Below are 21043 nucleotides of genomic sequence, written 5' to 3'. Positions count from 1 at the left end.
TGTAGTACCTCTAACCCTGACCCTAGACTGAACAATAATAACCACACAGTAATGTTAGAACACATGTGTGTATTATAAGGCATTATAAAGGTCATTAAAATAATTATAATATGTACTTCATAGAAACTGTTAACCTTTAAACATTCTAACAACTCACATTTGGTAGATTTATTCCATATTAAGGGTCCTAACCTAGGAACAAAAATATTTGTCTCCCTCCAGACGTTGCATGCAGTTCTCTCTCTCTCTCCCTCCCTTCCTCTAACCCCTCCTTCCCTGTAACCTCTCCTTCCCTCTAACCCCACCCTCCCTCTAACCCCTCCCGTCTGGCAGAACAAGGAAGTCCCTCCCCTTCACAAACTCTCTTCTGAGGAAACTAAACTGATCTGAGTCTCTGTGTCGTCTGTCTGTGTGAGAGTGAACAACCATCCAAATGGCTCAGCAGGGAGTTCTGCTGGACCAGGACCAGTTCTGTTGTTCTGTCTGTTTGGATCTACTGAAGGAGCCGGTCACTACTGCCTGTGGACACAGTTACTGTAGAATCTGTATTGAGGGCTGCTGGGATCAGGATGTTCTGAAAGGGGTCTATAGCTGTCCTCAGTGCAGAGAGACCTTCACTCCAAGGCCTAATCTGAGGAAAAATAACATGTTGGCTGAGATGGTGGAGAAACTGAGGAAGACAGGACTCCAGGCTGCTCCCCCTCCTGCTATGTGCTGTGCAGAACCTGGAGATGTGGCGTGTGATGTCTGCACTGGGACCAGAAAGCAGAAAGCCCTCATGTCCTGTCTGGCATGTCTGACCTCTTACTGTGAGACTCACCTCCAACCTCACTCTGAATTTCCTGCTTTGAAGAAGCACAAGCTGGTCAAAGCCACCGCACAACTACAGGAGAAGATCTGCTCTCATCATGACAAACTGCTGGAGGTTTACTGTCGTTCCGATCAGCAGTGTATCTGTCTGCTGTGTGTGATAGATGAACATAAAGGCCATGATACAGTGTCAGCTGCAGCAGAGAGGACTGAGAAACAGGTAAGACCAGAACAACTTGTTGGTGACTGTCTGATAAACAAAGAATTAAAGATACAGTAGAAACTGTTTGAATATGAGATCATTCAAATGAAATGGATCCTCAGCAGAACAAATATGAACGCAAACGTTGATTATATTGATATGTTAACCCAGATTCTCCAAATGTTTCACCATTTTCTATAGTCAAACACTATTATCATTCTGAATGGCCTTTTATGAGTCCAAAGTTCAGTCTCAACCCCTTGATACATGTAGTCCATAAAAACTATAATCATTCACATAGCAACATAATATAATATTGTAAAGGGACTTCCTCAGGATTGTAGACCTTCCTCTCTATGGGTCCTATGTAACATTACTATACTATTGATCTATTGGACAAATAAAGCTTGATAGCTCATTGAAGAGTGATTCTCCACAGAGGCAGCTGGGGATGAGTCAGCAGAAGGTCCAGCAGAGATTCCAGGAGAGAGAGAAGGAGCTGAAGGAGCTCCGACAGGCTGTGGAGTCTCTCAAGGTGAGTATTGTTGACCAGAGGAGACACACCATTTCACTTCTCTCCTCCAGTCAGAGAGAGGGAGAGACAGGCTCCTATCCAATCCCACGACCCCACTGTTGGGAACAGGCTGTCTGGACCCCTTTCAGAGAATTGACTGCTTTATGTAACTGACGGGATATGAACCCAGGTCTACCGTGGGATAAACCAACATCTTGACCATTACACCAAGAGGACATTCCCTATTGAGCCGACACTGATTTAGAAGTCGCAGGCGGGGCTACCTCATCACATAACCATAAGTAACAATGACTGACTCATGTCCCCTATACATTAACATGGAGCTCTCTCTCTCTCTCTCTCAATACAATTCAAAGGGCTTTATTGGCATGGGAAACATATGTTTACATATGAACAGAAATGAACAGTGAACATTACACTCACAAAAGTTTCAAAGAAATAGAGACATATCAAATGTTATAATTCAATTGGAAAACAGAGTTTTTTTGTGGTTTCACGGTGGGTGGGACTTTCGATATTTGTTTGTGGTTCTTCTGACCAGAGAGAGTGGTCGCTCCGTGTCACGCAACTTGGGTCAAGATCTGTTTCTTGTTTTTCTCTTAGGAACAGGGCACCATTGAAAGGAGTGATTTCTGGGGTAGCGTTAGTGTGGAGGTGGAGCAATTGAAGTTGAAGGCTCTTGGTGTTTGTGATGCCCGCCGCTTGGTGTGAAGCAGACCAGGTGGTGAGCGTGGTGAAACAGAGGAGTCACTGTCAGCGTTTGAGTTTTTACCCGACAAAGTCATGTTGAGATATATCAGTTATCCTGTTAGAGTCTTTGTGTTGAATCCACTGAGCTGTTTCAGGTGCAACGTTTATGGTCATGTTGCAGCAGTTTGTAGGAGGGAGATTACAATATGTGGGAAGTGTGCAGGAGGTCATGAGATAGAGGACTGTGTGATTTCGGTGGATAAAGTTGTGTGTGTCAACTGTAGGGGTGTCCATGTTGCTGGGGATCAGATGTGTCCGGTGAGAGAGAGGCAAGTTGAGGTGGCTAGAGTCAGAGTAGTGCAGAAGGTGTCGTATGCTGAAGCAGTGAAGAAAGTAGAGGAGGATGGGTCAAGGCTGAGGGATCCTGAGAGGATCCCTGTGAGTAGTAGATCTGTGACAGCACAGAGGGATAGGCCAACGAGTGATATATGCTTCAGTAAGGTTGCCTTCTTAGAGTTCAAAGCAATGGTTATCAACTGTACCTCAGAAATGGAACGTAAATAACAGACAATAGATGTTGTGGTGACAGCTGCAGAGAAGTATTTGGTCATATGAGATTTGACTTCAGAAGAGTTACAGGGTGTGTTGAGAAGTGGTGTCCCGTCCTCCCAGGTCGTTGGCATGGTGCAGGAGCAGATAGGGTGAAATTAGTGGAATGGGGTAGTGGGTTTTTAATGAGTGTAGGGTTAGTTGTAATGGTGCAGGAGCAGATAGGGTCAAAGTAGTGGAATGGGGTAGTGGGTTTTTAACGAGTGTAGGGTCAGTTGGAAGGGTGTTGTTGTATTTAAAAAAATATGAAATGTTCCTTTTCCCATTTTGTATCACAAAGTAAAATAGATTTATATTATTGTCCAGTTGGGGGCAGTAATACAACATATTGGATGCCAACCGCCATTAAACTCCAAAGAAGAAGAAACGTTATATTGTGTCTATGTACAGTGTTGTAACGATGTCTCTCCCTCTCATTCCATCACTTTCATGGTAGTTGGTTGTGTGGGTCTCTGGTTATGAATGGGGAGCTGACAGACAATCGTTGATGGATATTTATAGAGCTCTGATCAGGACTACAATTTGTTACTGGTGAATAGTTTATGGAACAGCGGAAAAGACTTAAGCTGGACAGAATCCAGTATATAGCTTTAAGGATATGTATTGGTGCATTTAAATCAACATCTGTATGTGTCTTACTAGTGGACGCAGGTGAGATGCCTTTGGGTATACGGCGTAATAAATTGTCATTATCTTATTGGGTTGCAAGTGTAGTAGAGTGATGTTGTTCCCCTAGATTATGCACCAAGTTGCACGCAAGGACAGTTCAAGTAGGCCAGGGCAAGAGGGGATGTTAATAAGTTAATAACAATAATAATAATTCAATGTGTTTTCTTTATTTAATTACAGCAGCATAGTTAATGTTATTTTTCAGTGTACAAACATTTTTTGATATCTATATTGTAAATACACCTAATTGTAAAAGTTTGTATATTTTGGTTTGGTCCATCGCGGGTTATCCGTACTTACGGACCCTGTTATCGTTCTCTTTTGCCGGACCTTCAGCTAGCAAGGTATGTTGTCCTTGGCGCCGTAATTTGGCAATATAAAACTGCGGTAAAGTTACATAAAGTGCTGTTACGCAATTATAGGGTTTGTTACAATGTGAACAATTATAAAGATTTATGTTAACTTTCACCAGCTCGCTAATTAGGGTACCTATTGTAACTCGGGAGTATTTGGGACCGTGTTTGAGTGAGTTGCTATGTGGTCACGCAGGTGCCCGAGAGCTGTGACTGCACCGAGGGCTAACCTATTGTGTGTTGTCTCTTCGTGTGCAGGTATGTCTTTTATTTTGTTCCGAATATGTTGTATATAATTTTAACTGTATTGTATAGTGTGCTGATGGGCACTGAATGTATGTATGCAGTTCCCGCTCTTTTGCCGGACCTTCAGCTAGCAAGGTGCCCGAGAGCTGTGACTGCACCGAGGGCTAACCTATTGTGTGTTGTCTCTTCGTGTGCAGGACCAATAAACATGATTCAACCATCATAATTCCAGTTGTGGCAGTGTCCTAATTAAAAGTACACAACGCAGAACGAACCACGCTACAAACTGGTGCCGTGACCTGCCGACTGGTCAGCTCGAGCCGACCCCCGGGAGCTGTGCATGTGGCTGAGGCGCACGAGCTGCGCATGCGCATTTGTTGATGGTTTGCTGTAAGCTAATATTTACTGTAAACAGTGAATGTGAGTGTAGCATATTCCTTAGATACAGGTATTTGTGATTATTTGTATGTTTTTGATGAATTTGTTTATTGCAATTTTTTTTTGTATCTGAATGCAGTAAATTACATTGTATTTTAGTGCTCTGTTGAGCCATGGTAGATTCTCAAGTCCATAGATTGAGTTATGCTGGGGATTTTAGTGTGGGTAGAGGGAGGGGTGTCCTTGCATTTACGCCAAGTGTACAGTCAGCTCCTGGGAGTAGAGCGTTTGCTAGTCCTGAGTTTTCAAGCGCTGGGAGGGGTAGGCTGTTTGTTCCACCTGACCAGGGTATCCCACCTCTGTCTTTTGATGTACCATCATCCACAATCCTCAGTGATAATGGGACGCCTCCGAGTCAGCTTAGTGACATTATTAAGCAGATTGGTTCAGAGATAGGTGAATCTATCAGAGCAAGTTTACTGCAGTCTGGGGTTTCAAGTCTTTCTCCTGCCTGTCCCCGGTTGCAAAGCTGGCACCCTTTGACTTTGATATCCAGTACATACCAGGTCCCAAGAATGTCGTTGCTGATGCTTTGAGCAGAGAGCCATTTGTCCGCTCCACAGTTCTGCACCGACTGACAAGAATTCCATATGATGTCCTGCTGGAGGAAGCCAGAGGTCTTCGAGTGGATGATGTTCAAGACATGTTCCGCCTCTCCTGTGAACAGCCCGAGGCTGGCTGTGGAACGTCTATGGCTCCTGGGAGTGAGTTAAGTAGAGCTGGAGACGATGTCAGTGGGTTGGTTTCCTGTGAAGAGGTGTCTGCTGTCCTCCATGCTCACCGCCGATGGGATGATGGTGCCACGGTGAGGGCCATTTCACATGCGCAGCACCTTGAGAAGTTGATGTCCATGGGTCAGAGCCCTTTACCTGTCTTTACACACAAGGAGCTGTATGATAACCAGTCACTGGATCCTGTCATCAGCAGAGTCATGTTCTTTGTAGATAGAGGCCGGCGCCCATCTAGGAGAGAGCGAGTCCTTGAAGCTAATGAAACAGTTTATACTCTAAGACAGTGGGGAAAACTCACCACGCGGTTAGGGATTCTGTATCGTGTCTCGAAACACCCAGTGAGTAAGAAGAAAATATTCCAGTATGTTGTACCTGTGTCTTTGAGGGGCCTTGTGTTGAAGGGAGTTCATGATGATGCTGGTCATCAGGGTCAGCAGCGCACATTGTGGCTTACGAGACAGCGGTTTTACTGGAACTCTATGGAAAAGGATGTCAAGGAATACGTGGCCCACTGTAAGAGATGCGTGTTGAGTAAAGCACCTGAGCCTGAAGCAAGAGCTCCACTTGTCTCCATTGTGACAACGGCACCTTTGGAACTTGTGTGTATTGATTTCTGGACTGCAGAAGATTCAAACAACAAGTCTATTGATGTGTTAGTAGTGACTGATCACTTTACTAAGCTGGCATGTGCGTATCCGTGTCCAAACCAGTCTGCTAAGACTGTGGCTCGTGTTCTCTGGAATAATTTCTTCTGCGTTTATGGGTTCGCTGATTGTATCCATTCTGACAGGGGTGCTAACTTTGAAAGTTCACTTATTGCAGAATTACTTCAGTTATCTGGTGTTGGAAAGTCCCACACCACACCGTATCATCCCATGGGGAACGGTCAAGCAGAACGTCTAAATCGCACGCTGGGGGGGATGATTAGAGCTCTGCCAGCTAGGTCCAAGGCTAAATGGCCTCAGATGTTGAACACATTGACATTCTCCTATAACTGCACTGTTCACGAGACTACTGGGTTCCCGCCCTTCTTCTTGATGTTTGGACGCACCCCTAGGTTGCCAGTAGATGTTATGTTTGAAAGTGTGCTGTTGGATGGGGACACGGTCGATGTGGATAAGTATGTCCAGTCTTTGGGTGAGGATCTGAGAGAAGCCATGACATTGGCTCAGCAGCATGCAAGTAAGCAACAAAAGAGACAAGCCGAGGTCTACAACAGACGGTCGAAGGGTCATTCGGTAGAGAAGGGAGACAGAGTTCTACTTGCTAACAAGGGAGAGAGGGGCAAGAAGAAACTGGCTGATCGCTGGGACAGTGCGGTGTACATAGTTGTTGCGAAGAACAGCTCACTGAACACATATCGTATACAGCACCCTACCACTGGGCGCATCAAGACGGTGCATAGGAACCTGATTATGCCAGTCAACTTTCTGCCTTTGCCTTCATGGGAGGAACCTGAGAGTCACGGATATCTATCGAGTGGTGACGTGTTCTCTGAGATGTCTGCAGCGTCCAGCAAAATGGATGGGAGTGACGCAAGGACTGTCCACTGGGTAGCAAGCCTTCCTGAGTCTTCTGGGAGGATATTCCAAGAAGATGGTGTAGTCCCAGTTGATGGAAGTGAAGTGGAACGGCCATATGACGTCCCCTTGAGTGAGGTGTGCTCAGTAGAAGTGGACCAGAGAGAGATTCCCAAAGCCTACAAGAGTTCTGATGGCGAAACTCCATTCAGTGGGGATGGTGCTGTGACAGATGTTAACTTGGTTGAAGATGCTTTGTCAGTGTGGTCTGTGGCAATCTACCAGGATTCTGATCAGTCGTCTGACACTACTAGTGTTGAGTCTGTAACTGAAAGTGTGCTGGCTCCGGATAGGCCGAGTTGTAGTATTCCCCAACCTGAGGTTAGACCTCTGAGCACGGTTAGTGCTGTCCGTGACATTCCTGCTAGGTTTTTGGGTGAGGGTGTTCGGACTAGACTAGGTAGATTTATTAAGCCAGTGAATAGGTTAATCCAAACTATGTTTACACAGGAAATGAAACCGTTCTTGGTTTCTCAGTGACGGTAGGATATTGTCTACCTTTTCATTTTTTTGTGTGTATATGGTAACCTAACTGGGTCTTAGAGTGATTGGTGGGTTGGTCTAATATTTTTGACAATTCATGTAACTTTGTGTGTAGTTCATCAGCATAAAATGTATTTGGCATTTTTTTGTATACGGTTGAATAAGGGATTAGCTACCTCTTATTTTTCCTAATCCTTCGCGGGATAGCTTTCCAGCTGATCGACCATTTGTGGGTCTAGACTTAAGGGACTACACTGGGTTACTCCGTCGCTCTGTGCGTGTGAATTTTTTTTAATTTTTTAATTTTTCTTTCTTTGCTTTGTTACCTTCGAGGTAATGTGTTTTGTTTTGTGCCTATAATCTAGTGTAAAACAGTGGGGGTGAATGTAGTAGAGTGATGTTGTTCCCCTAGATTATGCACCAAGTTGCACGCAAGGACAGTTCAAGTAGGCCAGGGCAAGAGGGGATGTTAATAAGTTAATAACAATAATAATAATTCAATGTGTTTTCTTTATTTAATTACAGCAGCATAGTTAATGTTATTTTTCAGTGTACAAACATTTTTTGATATCTATATTGTAAATACACCTAATTGTAAAAGTTTGTATATTTTGGTTTGGTCCATCGCGGGTTATCCATACTTACGGACCCTGTTATCGTTCTCTTTTGCCGGACCTTCAGCTAGCAAGGTATGTTGTCCTTGGCGCCGTAATTTGGCAATATAAAACTGCGGTAAAGTTACATAAAGTGCTGTTACGCAATTATAGGGTTTGTTACAATGTGAACAATTATAAAGATTTATGTTAACTTTCACCAGCTCGCTAATTAGGGTACCTATTGTAACTCGGGAGTATTTGGGACCGTGTTTGAGTGAGTTGCTATGTGGTCACGCAGGTGCCCGAGAGCTGTGACTGCACCGAGGGCTAACCTATTGTGTGTTGTCTCTTCGTGTGCAGGTATGTCTTTTATTTTGTTCCGAATATGTTGTATATAATTTTAACTGTATTGTATAGTGTGCTGATGGGCACTGAATGTATGTATGCAGTTCCCGCTCTTTTGCCGGACCTTCAGCTAGCAAGGTGCCCGAGAGCTGTGACTGCACCGAGGGCTAACCTATTGTGTGTTGTCTCTTCGTGTGCAGGACCAATAAACATGATTCAACCATCATAATTCCAGTTGTGGCAGTGTCCTAATTAAAAGTACACAACGCAGAACGAACCACGCTACACAAGGCTGTGAGGTTGAACATCCCACTGCTACTGTTCTAGATGACTGTTGGGAATATACTAGTAGACAAGGCAGTGGTTTTGGTTGGACAGTTGTAGGTATCAATGTTATTATGGAGAAATGAGAGAATGGGTGTAGTAGTGAGATTCTGCTGGGTCCCAGCACATTCAGGTGTGGAAGGGAATGAAATTGTAGACCAGTTATCTAAAAGAGCTTTAAAACAAGATATCATATATATTAATATTCCACTGGGTAGAGGTGAGGACAAATGTAAGATCAGAGACATTTTGATAGATGTGTGGCAGAAGAGATGGGACTCTGAGCACAAGGGACGGCATTTATTTGTCCTCTAAAGGTCGGTGGACCAAGATTCAAAGGTCAGATTAGGAAGGAAGAGGTGGTGTTTACTCGATTGTGCTTAGGACATTGTACATTGAACTGGTCCTTACATCTGTTTGGCAGCATGTGAATGGTTTGTGTCTGGAGGTTATTGTCAATGAAACGGTGGAGCATGTGTTGTTATATTGTTGTAGGATGTTGAAGAGAGGGAAAGATTGAAGTGTAGGGTCATTGAGGTTGGATGGGGTTGGGGGGGGTTGGAAGGGATTTGGGGGAAGGGGGAGGGTCTAATAGAAGTTAGTAGGGCTCTTTTTTATTTTCTCAGAAGTACTGAGTTAGGTAGGAGGATTTAGAAATGCTGTAAACCGTGATTGAACACTCTCCAGCACAGTAGGTGGCGCCATACACCTTTAACGTTGGTTTGCGGACCGCCATTATATCATAGAAGAAGAAGGTGTTTTGTGAGGGTTTTGTGGTTCCTGAGGAGGGCTACTATTCTTTTTGCGTATTTTCTAGTTATTAAGGGTTTATTTATTTGTTTCCACTGTTTATCGGTTAGAGTTGAGGGGGGAGTAGGGTAGTTTGTTTGGGAGGTGTGATGTCCTCAACCGAGTGGAGAAGAAACGCTGTCTCTTCAGGTGCGTTCTGGAGAATGTTGTGGAGGGACACTACATTTTTAACCACATTTAATGGTGAAACTAGTTCATTGCATCCGCCAAGGAGCCCAGTTATATAATGTTACCATATATCCCAGCTGTTTGCTGTAGTTTTGAAGTGAACGCAAAAAAGCGGGTCTTATTTTAGGTCATGTCTCACCCTTCCAGCTCCTATTAGTTGTATTGAACAAACAGGTCTTATTTTAGGTCATGTTTCTCCCTGCCAGCTCCTATTAGTTGTATTGAAAAAACAGATCTTATTTTAGGTGATGTTTCACCCTGCCAGCTCCTATTAGTTGTATTGAAAAAACAGATCTTATTTTAGGTGATGTTTCACCCTGCCAGCTCCTATTAGTTGTATTGAACAAACAGGTCTTATTTTAGGTCATGTTTCACCCTGCCAGCTCCTATTAGTTGTATTGAACACTGTGGCACCAACTCACCTTCTGAAAGTTCTATTCCCAGTCCATTGTTCTGCGTCACAATGTCAGCTTCACTATTGTTATCAATGAGACCAGCCCGCGTTAACCTTGTAGGTTTACCTCAGGTAACTTATTATTAACTAGGTTACAGCTACTTGGTGAGGAAGCTCACTGTTCACCTGGTTACACGTTGTAGTGACCTACAGTGTTAGTGAGTAGAAGAGATGGACTCAAGCTATAAACCCATACAGTTTTTCCCTTTAAATACCCTGAACCTAACAATCAATCAAATGTATTTATGAAGCCCTTTTTACATCAGCAGATGTCACAAAGTGCTGAACAGAAACTCTAACCCTACGAATAACCTATATTAGCCTGGACCCTAATTCTAGGGTAGGGTAGCCTACAACTATTTTAGTAATAATATTATGTTAGTAAATACCATTTTACTACTAAATAACATTTGTTATTTTTTAAATAAAACCTATGTAAGCATTTGCTTTTTATTAGTTATTTTATTATATTTATTATTGCGAGGCAGAACACTTGATAAACAAGACTCATTTGTTTTATATGTTAAATGTGGTTTGAACTGGGTGACATAGTAACCTCTATGTGAAAGTCCAGCAATTGGCGTGGGACAGGTGGGGCAGGTTTGAGACTGATCTCTGGAATTAAATACACTTTATTTCTCAGCTGCCTCACCAATATCTTTACGTGAATTAATAACTTTTAATTGGTAAATATTTCCAATAGATGGCAGCATAAGACCATGAAGCATCAGTTATAGGCTACAAGCAGCAATATGATTGACATAAAATAGCATGCAACCAAAGACTATATGTCCCATGATTTTCTAAAATGGTCACTCATTACTTTACAGTTAGCTATATATCTCTTGTTAGTCCTGTGTTGCTTTTGGGTGATCAAAACAATATTAACTATAGCTGTTATTGAACCCTGGTCAAATAACCACTAGTCAGATGTGCTGACCTCAACCCTAGTAAACATGCATTATGACATCATGTTAATATGTCATATTGGGAGGAAACAGCCTCGGAATAGAAAAGACGATGCATCTTCCAGCCCGACAATAAATGACATCATGCAGCCCTCACGGTTAGTAAATGTACCTCAACATGCCCCTCTCTTGTGGGAGAAGGTAGAGTGCTCGCTGCTCGCAGACGGAACAAGCTTTTGTAGGGGCTTGTTGAGTCGGAATCTTGTACTTGACCTAAACTAATCTGAACTGTCTTATGCTGCCATCTATTGGAATTATTTAGCATTATCAGCAGTACTGAATACAGTGTATATCCTTACTAAAGTAGTAATTACTCAGAATTACAAAATATAAAGTGTTATAATTAATTTTATCACTAACAGCCCAAAAATAACCATTTATAGCATAATGTAACTGACATAAACCAAAAACATCATACATTTAGTTAATTATATATAAATATATATATTTAGATGGGTGACATTATCTGCCAAAGTAAAAACCCCTTAACATATAAACACAGACACAGGACACAGACACTGAAAATGAGCTTTTTTGATATAAATCTGGTAGCTCTCAAAAGAGCCTTTGCTTTGCTGAGCAGTTTTCAGGAGTGTGCTGCCTGCCTGCCTTCAGAGGAGTCTGTCTGTGAAAAATGAAAGTTAATAAGTTACTGCCACGCTTTTTATATTTTAAATGTAACCTTTATTTAACCAGGCAAGTCAGTTAAGAACAAATTGTTATTTTCAATGACAGCCTACCAGGGAACAGTGGGTTAACTGCCTTGTTCAGGGGCAGAACGACAGATTTGTACCTTGTCAACTCGGGGATTCATTCGAGCAACCTTTCGGTTACTGGCAAATTGATCTAACCACTAGACTACCTGCTACCCGGTCAAACGCTCTAACCACTAGACTACCTGTTGCCCTGTCAAACGCTCTATCCACTAGACTACCTGCTGCCCGGCCAAATGCTCTAACCACTAGGCTTCCTGCTGCCCGGCCAAACGCTATAACCACTACACTACCTGCTGCCCTTTCACAGAGGTCTAGTTTACGTTTACATGTGAGTCATTTAGCAGACACTCTTTTCCAGAGCCACTAGGGTTAAGAGCCCAAATCTGCCTAAAAAAGCCTATTTACAGATTTTTCACCTAGTCTGCTCGGGGATTCGAACCAGCCACCTTTCAGTTACTGCCCAACGTTCTTAACCGCTAGATTACAAACCACTAAATGTTAAACACAAAGTCAAATGGTAGTAGATAAATGGTAAGCTGGTTAAATAAAAGACTGCTGTTATAACTTTCAGACTTCCATTGTTTTGGGGAAAGAGGGACATGTCTATTTCTCCAATTATCTCTAATAGATGTATTTATTTAATGGTTTGAAGTTCTACACCATTTTAAAAGATGATGCGCCTAGAGAGAGCCAAGCCCCTGTAATGCCTGGACCGGTCTTACTGGTTGAAGATCAAATACATGTTGAAGATAATGTTATGCATGACATGTTGACACATGTTCCGGCACGTAACAGGAAAAATGTTAGATACATTATGAACAAGATAAAAGACTCAAAGGGGGCCGTTACTTGGAATGACAAAGGAGAGTTTATCTTTCAGGGGGACGTTGTCAGGGGTTCTCATATGATGGACTTGTTTAAAAGTACCACAGCATCCCACAAGGTTGCTGATGATAGAAGACCTCCTGGATGGTGTCAGTTTCTTAAAGCCCTGGCAATCCTCAACATTCCCCTCTCGGGTGTACCAAACTATAAGGTTCGTCAGCAGATTCAAACATTAAAACAAAAACCTTCAACGAGCTACAGCACCTCTAAAGATGTTTTCCAATCAAGCGGCTCATGAGACCTTCTAGCTCTTGGGTATTCATGTCTTTGCTCAACGATCTTTAATTAATAATAATCCACTAAGGCTTGTCTTTGGGCATTCACTTCCAAGATTGAATCAGAGCATGCATTAACAATCATGCTAACTGTACAGGCTAAAGGTGTACGAAACGCATTTCCAGCCTGAGGTTACCTTGGGACAACACAGACAGATTTCCTGAGATGCATTATCAGGTGATAAATTGAAAGCCTACAACAACCCTGTGCAAAATCATTTCTGTCAAAGAGAGATCTTTTAGATGCCTCCCGGTAGCCAGTATTAGATTGTAAAATTCTCGCACAGATATGTTGTTATTAAATTGTGGTTGGAAGGCCTTAGCTGGGACCTGACGTCCGTCCTGACAGAGAGCTACATACTCTGCATTGAAATGTTGAAAATTAAAGTTTTTTTAATGAAAGCTGCCCATATTAGAGGCGTGATCAACCAAGACTATAACGATGTAGCGGCGTAAAGGGCCTAGAAACAGGTTTTCTTGACTACAGATTCTACCTCACACCGGTATGCTGAATGTTTTCATGGTAATTTTTTGGAGAGGGTAAAGGGCATTTCCTTTCATCAAAGCCTGTGAATGACCCAGACGAACGGCCGGAGATACAGACACTTTTTTTAATAAAAAGCATAGCCCCCAACACTTTCAAACTAAAGTCACCGTCTTGGGCAGACATCAGACAAAACTCATCCTTGGCCCTGGTTAATTTCAGCCTTAAATCAACCGAATTTAAGAGTGAATGTTCTTGAAAGAAAATGTCAGAGTGTATAGGCCCTAGCAGATGAAACTCTTGAGATTCAGCACAGTAGCGAGCACGTGCCTCCAGTCCTTTGTCATCACCGGTGGTGGGATCTATGTCTTCCATAGATGCTCCTGCAGTATCCTTGCGAAACAGCCCGGCGCTGAATTGTGTCTTCAGAGTGTCTTCAGAGTAGTTTAGTAAACATTCCAGGATAGCCCTATAAGGATAGGGGGCACTGCTGTGACTGATAAGGCGTTCACCCAAAGTCACATTCACTTGGGAAAAGATGGTCACCAAGGGGTAATTAATGAGACTCACTTTGGCATTGTTTGCAATATCACTACCATCTCTTTTGGTCACTTTGAGACGTAAATGCACCAAGGTGTTGTTGAGGTCCAGATAGTTTTCACCCTGGCCTGGTATGAAAAATTCTATAGGACCATTGTCTGTAATGGCAGAGAGTGGGGCTATCTCCACATAACAGGACCTATCTATTGAATGTTGGGTTAAGGGGGCTGTGAAAAGATCGAGCTCTGTCTTTATAGCTTCAGAGGACATGCAGTGTAAAAGAGCCATGTTTCTTGGTTCTTTTAGAAAATACTTCAGAGTATTCTTTTTGTCATTTGAAGTCCAGACCTCCTCACTTTATCATGTCTTTGACTTACTGAGTTTCTTTTAATGGTTAACCTCCGCTTTTTAGGGGCTGGCCTGTGTCTTACACCCGGAGGTCTCTTTTTTGGTCTTCGAGACAACATCCTAAGCCTTCTTGATGCTCAGCATCTGGTGACACCCTTCGGGTCATAGCATTGGCTACAACCTCACTTACTATATTTTTAGCTGCTGATTTTAAATGTGGTTTGGCTATGCTGAGGTCTCTCTTCATAAACGGTAAAACCATCCTAAAGAGGTTACAAAATATACCTCCTATCCCCGAACCATACATGGTCTGGGATCTATGATAACCGGTAATCCATTACTCACTTGATCAACATAGTATGAGACATATCGGTTAAGGTCGAGATGGTGGTTTTGTTCCATAACCATTTTTTTTATTTATTTGTATTATGTTCATAAAAAAGAAAAAGAAAAAACATATATGTATAATACTAACGATATATTATAGACGATCCTGTCGACGGTTCTATAGAAACCTTTTTTAATCTTTATACATTTTGCAGGTTCCCTGAGATTTGTACACGTTTATGAATAGGGTTTTAGATCAGTAGTATTTCCATATTGTTCAGGGTTAGCAGGCCGTTCAACTCTGAGATGATCCTGTCTACAGTTCTATAGAACCCTTTTTAAGCTTTCTAACCTTTGGGGGTTCCGATATCCTTTTGCAATAAAAATCACGGTCCTTATCCTTGATATTATACCAACTATGGGGGTATGTAATCTCGCTGAGACCTACTTCCCAGGCCTCTGATAACTCTATAGGCTTTGGAAAAAATGGTTGTATAATTCAAACTATGGTTATTCATATATATGTGCAGACGCATTACTGGGGAGAGCCAGGTAGAATCCATTGTGCTCCATGATGCACTCCTGTGTACACTCGAATGATGGTGTTTTTATCATGCATGAGGGTTTAGGTTAACCCCCGCCGCCTCCACCACATCGTGCTCTAATACCAAACTGTTGAACTTTTGGGACAGTTTTTCCAAAGGACCAACACCCATTTTTTACCCTTTTCTCTCCTTTGATGCAGAATCTCCTCCACGTGAAAGACCTTGTCTTTACCCAGCTGTACCTTCTGGAGTTCCTTCTCATAAAAGTAACCCTCTATAAGCTCCCCATCATAATCTTTTAACTTGTAGACAGGGGGTGTACGTGGTAGACATTCGGTAACTGTGAACAACTCATCGCTGTAACCTTGCTCATATTTTTTGTCGAAAACACCCCTCAACTTGGATATACCAAGTCCCCCACTATGAATTTAAAATATATTTATTTCTTACGGTGAAGCGGGAACAAACCAGACAGATTTATAAAGACTTGAAAAGAGTTTTCAGACGAGACCTCAGAGGGCTTCATCCGTATCCTCTTATGGTAGCTGCAGTTGTAACCCTTTACTGAATCTAGAACTGTATTTCCACATCCTCTCCTTCAAAGTTCTGTTAAAGCGTTCAACAACTGAAGCTTTGAAATCTGAACCTGTAGCAAAATGTACAATATTGTGCTTCTTCATGAGTTTCTGAAAAGTACTATTTAATTATTTTTTTATCGCTGTCAGTCTGCACTTTCTTGGGTGCTCCTCCTTCCTTCAAGATAGAGTCAAAGGCCCGGGTCACCTCTGCCCCACTCTTATTTTTTAAGACCCTTATAAATGCTATTTTAGAGAAAATATCTAAAACTGTTAGCATGTAGCGATTTCCATCATTTTTATCTGAAACAAAAAAAACTGAAACTGAAAAAAACTGAAACCATATCATGACCAAGACTGGGCATCGATAAGGTATTATTTATGCATACATTTAAGCAATGAGATATATTAGATACACAAAACTAGTCAAAAGTTTGGACACTCATTCAAGGGCTTAGGGTTAGGGTTATACATTGTAGAATAGTGAAGACAAACTAATACGGGATCATGTTGATTCTATGTCACATAGATCCGCCTGAAACTGGGACAAGGGATGAGTAGAAAAAACTCTATTTCATGGAAATTGTTTTCGCACAGGTTTATGCAGAGTGTAAGCATCCTGCTCTGCTAGCCATTCATTCACTTGAGCAGCGTCTAACCTGCTACCTGTTTCTTCAGCTATAGCTCTCTGGAACCTCTCCTTCCCCCCATAAGACTCTGGGTTAGAGGGGGTATAATAAATGTTTTTCAAACATCTGCTCCGCCATCCTTCTTGCCTCTCTGAAATACATTAACATTAATGAGGCCCTTTCAAATAACGAGAACATTTCATTTTCATTTTGCCTTTTATTTTTGCAAACATTAAGTATTACGCATCCATACACTTCAGGATACGTAGCAAGATATTAGTACCCGTTTTCTCAATGACCCATGCATGCAACACCTTGTATACTTGGTTTACATTTACAGGCTTGTATCGCTGAATTTTTAAGACACACACATCCGTTATATAAGTATATAAACAACAAATATGATACATGTTACAATTAAACAGTGTTTCAAACAAATAAACTAAAATCTTAGACAGGATGTTTCTAGTTCTTCAAAATCATCGACAAGACAGGATACCAGTTGTGTCCATTGCAGATTCTCGCCCTTATGTCTTACATGACTCATGATTTGCTCCATTTTTAGCACACGCTCTGCATTAACCCCAGTATTGGGGGTTGTGTAGAGCGATACTTTGTTCACTTTATTTTCAATAATTTGCTGCATAACATTTGTAAATTCTCTCAAAAGAAAAATTTATTTATTCTCTCTAACATCGTATGCATATAGTTACCCATTGCTTTACATCTAAATAAAAAATATATATTGTTACTCGTTCTCTTGTGGTTTATTGAGCCAGAAAATCACCACATCAGCCACCAAAGCTTCCTTGTATTTGTTGTTGTCCACCAGTGTGTGCCGGATTTATTTGAGTTTCTCGTGGATGTAGATCACCTCCTTCAGTTCATGTAGGAAAGCCTCGGTTACAACGTAAACTCTGGGAATAAATGGCACAAGACCCATAGACTCCACGATCATCGATGGTCACTCCTTTTATTTTATAGGCTTTACATTCACTCCTTTTATTGTTGAACCACCCACATGGAAGTCCATTCTTTCTTTGTACTTTCACCCTAGGAAATATTCTTCCTGAGGAGTCTGGGGCACCTTCCCAACGGGTTTCGTAGCCCGTGAACAAGCTATAACCCTTTGTGATAACTCTCAGTTCGGGACACACCAGCTTGTGAAACACCTGGCAGTCTTCAAGCCTGTAGTCCACTCCTAAAGTCTGGTTGGTATATTCTACTCTACATGCCGGTTAATCAAACAGATAACCCCATAGTTGTCCATTAGACATCAACACTTGATCTTTCAGCGCAGTTGCGGGTGGTATTTGCGTTCTATACATATTTAGAAAACTTTTTTTTGGCGCATCGTATATTGTTTCTTTATGCTCTTCCCTTTCTCTATGTTTTAACAGAGGTCTTGCTTCAGTTGTTACGGTCATCACGTGTGTGTCACTGATCACAAAATCCATGTTTAATTTCTTGTTTATCTAGGACTAACATTTACTAATGTTTTAGAAGTTTACAGTACTATTGGAATATTTTATCTGTAAATGTAATATGTTACTGTAAAATAACATACAACAGAAAACTGTAGTTTTAAAGCAAAAATACTGTAAAATAAATTACAGTAAGTTAACGGCAATACAAGTTGCCAAGTAAATCCTGTAAATTTCGTAGATACAAGTAATTACCGTGAAATAGAAGCACAATAATATACTGTAATCAGAAAGATGTACAGGTACTCTAAAAATACAGCAAATTGCTGTTATTTATAAACAGTAAGTTATTGTAGTACATCTACAGCAACATGTTGTAATTCTAATTTACAGTAAATCACTGATTTACAGTACTTTTATTGGCAACTTTTTTGCCGTTAATTTACTGTAATTTCTACAGTACATTTTTTACAGTGTAGGGTCAGGGTTAGAGTTACTACATTCAGCAGTAACCCTAACCCTAGACATATCTAGGACTAAAAAGAGAAGACGTTTTACAATCAGAGTTCTTTGTATCTCTTCTTAGTCACACAGATCCCCCCACATCTTATAGGTGGACGGGGTTATGAACATATCCTATACATTATTTCTTAAACCAGATGAAATTAAACTGTCTTTCAGCAGGAAAAGCTTCTCTAATAATCCTAACCATGGCTGGGTGTCTTCAGAGACTGAGAGGTATAGAGACACACTGTCAAGGTGACAGGTATCCTAGTGGTTTAGAGACAGAGAGGTATAGAGACACACTGTCAAGGTGACAGGTATCCTAGTGGTTTAGAGACTGAGAGGTATAGAGACACACTGTCAAGGTGACAGGTATCCTAGTGGTTTAGAGACTGAGAGGTATAGAGACACACTGTCAAGGTGACAGGTATCCTAGTGGTTTAGAGACTGAGAGGTATAGAGACATATTGTCAAGGTGACAGGTATCCTAGTGGTTTAGAGACTGAGAGGTATAGAGACACACTGTCAAGGTGTCAGGTATCCTAGTGGTTTAGAGACTGAGAGGTATAGAGACACACTGTCAAGTCAAAACATCTGGCTGTGCATTCATGTCAAAACCCTTATTCTAGTCATTAAATGATATTGTATTAAATTATAATATATTATAACCATAGTCTCCACTCAGTATAGTGTTAATGATGACTGTTTGTTGTGTACATTGATTGAATGGTTTCGGACTATCTCTCTTTAGTCACAGTTTAAATCCCAAGAGACCAGGAGACTTAAAGGAAGGCTTCAACCCTACTGCATCCCTTCATCCAGTCATAGTAAACAACCTGTCTGTCTGTCTGGTTGTTGTTGCTATCAGTACTAAAAGCCTGACAACTCTATGCACAACCACTACTTCAAACAATAAAAAATTTTTTAACATTTACTTGAAGAACAGTGCAGATGCAAAGATTAAGACACCACTGAATCCTCTGGTCTTCTAGAACCAAGAGGGTGGCCTGCAGGTAAACAAGACACCACTGAATCCTTTGGTCTTCCAGAACCAAGAGGGTGGCCTGCAGGTAAACAAGACACCACTGAATCCTCTGGTCTTCTAGAACCAAGAGGGTGGCCTGCAGGTAAACAAGACACCACTGAATCCTCTGGTCTTCTAGAACCAAGAGGGTGTCCTGCATGTAAACAAGACACCACTGAATCCTCTGCAGCTTCTATTAGGGGACAGGAGTTTTCCTGGCTACGTCTCCTGGCAGGAAAAAGTTATATTAATATTTAACCTTTATTTAATTAGGCAAGTCAGTTAAGAACAAATCCTTATTTTCAATGACAGCCTAGGAACAGTGGGTGAACTGCCTTGTTCAGGAGCAGAACGACAGATTTTTACCTTCTCAGCTCAGTGATTCAAACTTGCAACCTTCCAGTTACTAGCCCAACGCTCGAACCACTAGACTACCTGCCGCCCACAAAGTGAGTCCATGTAACTTATGTGACTTGTTCATCACATCTCTGCAGATCCTCCCAAGCTCTGACATGCACTGTCAACTGTGGGACCTTATATAGACAGGCGTGTTCCTTTCCAAATCATGTCCAATCAATTGAATTTACCAAAGATGGACTCGATTCAAGTTGTAGAAACATCTCAAGGATGATCAATGGAAACAGGATGCATCTAAGCTCAATTTCGAGTCTCATAGCGAAGGGTCTGAAAACTTATATATATATATATATATATATATATATATTTTTTTTTTTTTTTTCATACATTTGCAAAATTTTATAAAATTCTGTTTTCGCTTTGTCATTATGGGGTAATGTGGCGTCATTATGGGGTAGTGTGACGTCATTATGGGGTATTGTGTGTAGATTGATGAGGAAAATGATTTATTTAATCCATTTTAGAATAAGGCTGTAACGTAACAAAATGTGGAAAAAGGGAAGGGGTCTGAATACTTTCTGAATGCACTGTATGTATGTTAATAGAATTTGTTCACCCCAATAGTAAAGTTTGTCCAACTAGTTTTTCTCCATACCTCTCAATACCATCTTATTAGATGGAGACATTTCCCCCCATTAGTTTGGGATTGAGACCTGCAGTCATCTTGATTTCAGACCACTTTGGAGACGTATACATACAGGAGAGAAGCCTTACTCCTGCTCTGATTGTGTAAAATGCTTCACAACATCAGCTGACCTAAAAGTTCATCAGAGAACACACACAGGAAAGAAGCCATACTCCTGCTCTGACTGTGGAAAGAGTTTCCCTCGACTGGAAAACTTAAAAAGACATGAACGTATACATACAGGAGCGAAGCCTTACTCCGGCTCTGATTGTGTAAAATGCTTCACAACATCAACTGACCTAAAAGTTCATCAAAGAACACACACGTGAGAGAAGCCTTACTCCTGCTCTGACTGTGGAAAGAGTTTCTCTCGACTGGCCCAGTTAAAAAGACACCAAGGTAATCAGAAAGGAGAAAAGCCTTATCACTGATCTGACTGTAGATTTTGTTTTTTATCAACAGCTGAGCTAAAAGGCTCATCAGAGAACACACAGAGGAGAGAAGCCTTACTTCTTCTCTTAATGTGGCAAGAGTTTCTCCCGATTGGGCAATGTAAAAACACACCAACGGATACACACTGGAGAGAAGCCTCATCACTGCACTGACTGTGAGAAGAGATTCTACAGATTGGTGTCTTTTTAAATGGCCCAATGTACACATAAAGGAGAGAAGTCTCATCAGTTTTCTCAGACCAGCTAAGATTAGTCACTCCAC

General features: G+C 41.5%; 1 protein-coding gene across 1 annotated transcript in view; it reads left to right on the top strand.

Annotated features, from left to right (window-relative positions):
- The first annotated feature begins 363 nt into the window (after window positions 1-363).
- LOC115191445 (E3 ubiquitin/ISG15 ligase TRIM25-like) overlaps window positions 364-21043 on the top strand; it is a 144723-nt gene continuing 124043 nt past the window's right edge. The window contains exons 1-2 of the mRNA XM_029749297.1: window positions 364-1030; window positions 1452-1547. Coding sequence (XP_029605157.1) covers window positions 434-1030; window positions 1452-1547 — 693 coding nt within the window. The 5' untranslated portion in view covers window positions 364-433. The remainder of the gene's footprint in view (window positions 1031-1451; window positions 1548-21043) is intronic.

Source organism: Salmo trutta, chromosome 4 (genome assembly GCF_901001165.1).
Source record: "Salmo trutta chromosome 4, fSalTru1.1, whole genome shotgun sequence".
NCBI classification, from domain to species: Eukaryota; Metazoa; Chordata; class Actinopteri; order Salmoniformes; family Salmonidae; genus Salmo; species Salmo trutta.
This window is presented reverse-complemented; position numbering and strand designations above follow the sequence as displayed.